The following is a 6,349-nucleotide window of genomic DNA, read 5'->3' on the forward strand; positions in this document are numbered from 1 at the left end:
CTCCTTGATATCAATAATTATGCATAGTTGGCTTCCTTCTTTTTTTTATTTCCATTGCATATAAATCTACATGTGACGAAGGTTGAATGCCACCAGTGCCATTAAAAGCAAACATGAGAGGTGAAATACCCGCACATTAACGCTACTCCAAGATATACAAGTGTCTCAAACTTCATCCCACACCAAAAATGCCGAGTTGAGAGCCATGCGTGTGTCACAAACTCATGGACATAAGAGTCATAGACAAAACAAAGTGGAAAAAAGATCTTTATACAAGGCAGGCAGCAACCCGGACACATCAAAGTTTCAATGCATTAGAAGGGTGCACGTCTCGGAAGCTGATGAGAGTATGGGAGTTAGCGCTTCCCTTTAGCACCCTTGCCTCCTTTGCCTCCCTTCTTGGATGCGTTGGCGCTGCCCTGTGCTTGCTGGTCGGCCCCACCTTGCCGCTGGGTTCGGGTCTTTAATCTTGGAATCATATCACAGATGTGGTGCATGAGTGCTTTACCTGCGTGAGAGGGTGACAGCGCTGAACTAGCCACTCCCCTGTCTCTGTCTAACTTTATGCGTCCACAAATCTACAATCTGTTTTGTCTGTATGCCATAAGGAGCATGCAAGACGATGGCGCAGCCCTAGTATACACTGCTGATATCATTCAAGTGCTAGCTGCAGCAGACAATGGCAAGTGATATCCAGGGCACACGCTATAAACAAAGCTCCCTTTGCAAATTTTCACAAAACTACAAATAATTGCTGCACTTGCGTCCTAAAAAAGCACAATACCTTGATTCCTATTCCTGCAGCAAGTCAAAGAAGACTAAAAGTGATACGGTTGGCGCCATGCTTTTCTTCAGTAACAGTCTGCCCTGTAGTGTCCAATTCCTCGCAACTCAATCCGTTTAAATGACTGGAGATGGGTCTTGAAGCGATTTCATGTAGTCTAATTAATGCATTTCTGCTTTATTAAGTTTGACACCAAGGTAAAATAGATCTTGTAAACAAAGAAAAAATAGGCATTCCAATACATGTTTGTGCATCCACATGCAAAATATGGGAACCCTTAAAGGAACAATGTTGAGATGGTTGCTATAAATGTCCATTGCACAGAAAGCAGCTACAAATATCTCTGAGAAGTACCTGAATGCTAAGGAAAACAAATAAGCTTGAAATTTGTAACCTCCTCCTGTGTTATGCTATCTGCTGCAGCTGTGGCAGAGGGTACTTCGACTAGAGAATACCACAGTACCAGGTGTTACGATAGGTAAATATTCTTTTGAAAAACTTGGCATCGTAAGTTAAAGTGTGTGGGTGTTATGTTCGCTTGTAGTCGTCTGCTACAGTTCTATCACCTGAGTGTACAATCATATACGGCTGATTACAATATATGCCGGGGCATTCAAGCCGCATGTGGATGAAATGTCATCTGTAGTTTACATTCAGAGTGAAAACAGTGCAGCTGTATAGGAAGGAACACAGGCACTGCTGTGTTCCTATACTTGCTGTGTGCCAGTAGCAGGCACACAGCAAGGGAGAACAGTAAAGCAACACTGTGGTGGCAGAGTCAACAGACGTTTACAGTTGTTTAGTGGCTATGCCCTAGTTAACGTCGACACTACATACTGTGCATTCCTTAAACATCGCGATATGCACTCTTGCTTTGTTAATCCATTTTAATTTTGCACTAGCTATAGTATAGCTTCGTGCCTGTCGCAATTTAGTGTTCACATCTCGAATCTAGGCCAGCTCTGCTTTGTCTGAAACTGCAACATATAACCTCGTAACAAGTATCTGCTGCCCGGAAGCCCACCAGTGTGCCACACTGGTGGGCTTCCGTTAACTCTGAGAGAGCCATCCTTGTCAGGGATGAAATGCAGACACTACTAATACATGTTTACAATCGCCAAGATGCACTGTACAATGGGTAAAAAAATATCGATAGCACTGGCTTTGCAACTGGCAGGCTAATCATGTCATCAGATCCATAAATATGTGCTTTTCTTTCATGCATAAAGAAATTTGCTTGGATAAACTTGTCATTATACACAGTTTGTTAGGCAAGCAGTTGCCAGTGCTGGCATGCTCTGAAAACGAGCACATGTCTATGTTAAATTTTCTTGGGAGTTTTGCAGCTACCTGGCAGGAAAGCAGTAAGTATGTATTAGAAAATGTAGCTGAAAAACTCACGTGTCGGATACTCCGGGTTGCATGGTGTGCTGTCATCGTTCTTCAACTGGACGCGTATGCGACCTCGGTACAAAAGACTGTCCTTGTTTTGTTCTCGGGGGTACAACTTGTTCTGGAACGGGTACATATCAAAGCAAAGCTAAGTTGTTACGTTTGCAACAACTGCAGCACAGGCCATCAATAGGCACATGGCACTCCATTCTTTAAACATGACAAAATTTCTGTAAACAGACTGCAACTGCATGTCATCCTGCTTTGTTGAGGCAGCTGAACAGTCTCATACCTCAACTCCTACTTTGAAGCCAGTTGCATCTAGCACATCCCGAATCTCCTGGTAGGTTGGGTTTTCCACACACTGTTGCAAAGAAACAAACACAACATATAAAAATTTCTTAAAGAAGGAATCAAACACTGCCACAACCTGCTGATACGAAAGTATAGTTGCATGACTGTGCCTTCAATGCAGTGCTTGGAGGCACTTGGCAAAAAAATAAATGGCAGCACAGACAAGTTCAATGTTGTACTAGTGCATCAACATGGATTCACCATGCATAAAAATTGCCAGCACATTAGCATGAACATGCATTGCACCCCCTTTAGAGATAACTAAAAAATTGTACACAATCTGTGATTACAAAGCACGCATTCACAATATTGTTTAACCCCCTCTTTACTGTAAGAAAGAAAAATAGGTAAGCTTTTACATGTTTGATTGTACTGATTATTATTTGCATGTTGGAGTTATTACGGGCAATAAAAAGCAACGGAAAGCTGCAGCTAAAGAATGAACTGCCCCTCAACAGTTCTTCACGAGATATATTCTAATCTCTAATGGTCTGCGTCGGTCACCAGCTTCATTTTCACAATCTGTCATGATGAGTAGAGTCTTTCACATTATACTGAAAACATTAAAACACCACGACCTGTCACATTTTTGGTGAGTGTGAGCAGATGGTGTTTACGGAGCCTTTCCCAACAGTACAAATGTCACCAGGTTACAATAAGAACATCCGAGTCTCAAAATTAGCTGCAAGCAGCCAAGTACAGTTGCAGAGAACACAAACTAAAGCACACAAACTGACATCACGGTGCAGTTTACAAAGCAGCATGCACCCTGCAGTGCGTACAATAGACAGCTAAAGGCAGACAAGAGAAGCATCCCTTACAATCTTGTTGCCTGTTCTGCATGAGATAAAGCTAATTTACTAACAATGTGTTTCACTGAAAACACATTGCTAAAGACAATGTTACAAAATGTGTGTGTTCTTTTTATGCACTAATAGAGGCACATCTTCTGAGTCTGTCACCAGGCGAGCATCGCCTGTTTGTGCTCACAAGGGTTTCAACAACATTTTAAATGTGCAGGCTCCTGTCCCAAGCATACCACCCTTGAAGAAATTTGAACAACATGCTGTGGGAACAGTTTCACTCATTTTCGACAAACCGGTGGATGCCCAGTGGTTGCGCGAATTGAACCACAACCTTGTGCAACCAAGGCAGGCTATTAGCACACTATTAGCAATTCTGGAGGTTCAATGATGTGCCAGTTTACATGTCACAGAAGCCTAGCTTACAAAAATTGTACTAATTAATTCCACAATTACTAGTATTAGGGCATGATTGCAAGTTCAATATTGAATCAATCGGCATTTCGAGGCATGTCCAGTTACGACAAATCCTAGCACCAGTTCTAGACAATACATCCAACCAGGACCGACCTCTACAGTTAATTTCAGTGTGTTTGTTGATTTCTACTAAAGCTGGCTGGCAGTGCATCGTTATAAGGTGACTTCTATAATGATACAAGCCTAAAAAGATACAATGCAAGAAAGCATGACTGTAATGTTTTTGCACTGGTGCCTTTTGCTGAGTGCCTTGCAGTTCATGTAAGAACACAGCCTATGGAAGAGTTCACAGTTAAAGTTCCAACTATGGGACCTCCTGCACACACACACACACACACACACACACACACACACACACACACACACACACACACACACACACATATATATATATATATATATATATATATATATATATATATATATATATATATATATATATATTGCAGTTTTTACTTCAATGTTGGCATGAGTAAAGCGATTATGGTTGTGGAAAAAAATATAGTGAACGCGTTTCATGTCGAAATAATGCTTTACAGGGCAACCGACTTTCAGATTTCTGCAAATGGTTCACTGAGCTAGATACTCCTTGACCAATCGCAGCGGTCCAGTGTCTATTGCAGTTTAAACATCAGGTCGCGGGTGCGGTTTCCGACTACAGCTGCTGGATCCCGACAGAGGCAGAATGTACGACAGCGCGATAAGATTTAGGTGCACGTTTAAGTAACTAAGGTGGTTAAAATTCATCCAGATCCCCGCACTAGGCGTCTTTCATAGTCCAAGTAATGGTTCGTAACGTTAGGCCCCATGATTCAATCAATAAGCCGCAGAGACTAATATTCATATGTGTGGGAAACTTCATGTTGAGCTTGTCAGGACAAGATCATGGAACCAAAAATGGAGCCCTCCAGGGCAAAAAAAAGAAGGCACAACATTTGTACTGTCTTTACAAGCGGTTGTATTTGGTTTCAATCACGCTTACTTACTTTAGATTTTGGAAGTCTCCGGCCTTCAGCAATGGTCTTTTTACTGTTTATGTATGCTGGGTATATACATACCCACCTGGGAAGACAGAAAAAGAAAGGTCACGCGGAAATTTACAACACTGCAAGATGACATGAAAAGAAGCCGCTTTCTGTACAACACATCTACCTTCGATGTCGGTCTTGTATTCCCAAGCAACAAGAGCTAAGCGTAGGTGTGAATATTTTTAACCTGATGTAGTTTGTTGCATTTAACTGTTCCAGTTTCACTTGTCGACAGAAGAACGATCACAAATATGCCGCAAGAGCAAGTGACGACATTAGCAGCGCTCGCGCAAGAATAAACTATGTTTTGCGGACAAGAAGAGGGACGCGTGAAATACCAGATTACCAAAGACAACAGATGTAATTAAACTACCTTCATACTATGCGACGTAGTCGTCGCATAGGATGAAAAACGAAATGAAACTTCCGAGAACGAAACGAAATAGAGCACATATTGTAACATGCTCTCGCATATGCGACCTCTTATCAATACATACGAACAATAATTTAGGAGTAGGGCTATATATTCTTAAGGGGAATGTAAAAAATCGCAATAAGGAAAGCGTTCAACCGTGCAAATCAGAGCATCTTCAACGCATTACCTTTCACGGTCGGAATACTGTTTCGAAGCGAGATAGGCGGCTGCCATGTTGGCTCTGCAACAACTGCTTGCGCCCTCTCACGTCAAATTTTTGTTTTTGAGTGTTGCCAGCATTGCTAAAGTTCCTCGCTCCTTTTAGCACATTGAGTGCTCATATCGATCAGTAGATGTGCGAATATTCGAACGTTCGAATACAAATTAATTAGTATTTGCACTTTTATTTCTATTAAAATGAATTACCTATTCGAACTTGCCGAGTATTTGAAAGACCGATGCAGTGGAGGCTTTTCTGATTCTGCTGCAGAGGAGACGCGGTTGATATGCGTAGGCAACAGTTGCTCAGTCAGTGAACACATTTTGAAACTTATTTTGACGATCGCTAAACAATGGGACAAGAAAAGACAACACGCTTTCCCCCGAATAAGTTTCAAAGCATGCCTAGAAACTGAATTTTCAACCCTTCTGGAGCTTATAAATGTAATGTCGTGATTTAGGCAAATCAATTTGCTATTTGGTCAGTCTCACCATGGTTCGATTCCAGTAAGGAACGATGCGTTGTACTGTAGTTGTACCCTAACTTGTTCAACGAAAACAACACTCTACTACGTGCATCTGGTGGCCTTTGATTGGTGCACCAGATATATGCAATCACATTACAGTTGTACTATGAACGATGGATTATAGACAACACATTCTGTGAGTCACTGTTGCAGTGGGTCTGTGAAACAGCCCTCCACGCTTATATTTAGTTTCATACTGATGTTATGCCGCGTGGCAACTCAATAAAAAAAAGTTTACAAGCTTCTCATTGGATCTGACATCCAGTTCTGAATGGCATTACATTTATTTATTTATTTATCTATTTATCTATTTATTTATTTATTTATTTATTTATTTATTTATTTATTTA

General features: G+C 41.3%; 1 protein-coding gene across 2 annotated transcripts; it reads right to left on the reverse strand.

The window, feature by feature from the left end:
- Positions 1-251: 251 nt before the first annotated feature.
- Srp19 (signal recognition particle 19) lies at positions 252-5,557 on the reverse strand. 2 transcript variants are annotated; one of them, XM_065451394.1, is made up of 5 exons: positions 5,441-5,557; positions 4,797-4,872; positions 2,469-2,540; positions 2,186-2,297; positions 252-508 (listed from the first exon to the last, which is right to left on the reverse strand). In XM_065451394.1, the coding sequence occupies exons 1-5, from the start codon at positions 5,485-5,487 to the stop codon at positions 357-359; spliced, it is 459 nt and encodes a 152-aa protein (XP_065307466.1). In that variant the 5' UTR covers positions 5,488-5,557; the 3' UTR covers positions 252-356. The 2 variants fall into 2 exon arrangements, with proteins under 2 accessions (XP_065307466.1, XP_065307467.1); XM_065451395.1 differs by lacking the exon at positions 2,469-2,540.
- Between the last annotated feature and the right edge of the window lie 792 nt (positions 5,558-6,349).

The sequence above is a fragment of the Dermacentor albipictus genome, chromosome 4 (assembly GCF_038994185.2).
Source record: "Dermacentor albipictus isolate Rhodes 1998 colony chromosome 4, USDA_Dalb.pri_finalv2, whole genome shotgun sequence".
Taxonomy (NCBI): domain Eukaryota; kingdom Metazoa; phylum Arthropoda; class Arachnida; order Ixodida; family Ixodidae; genus Dermacentor; species Dermacentor albipictus.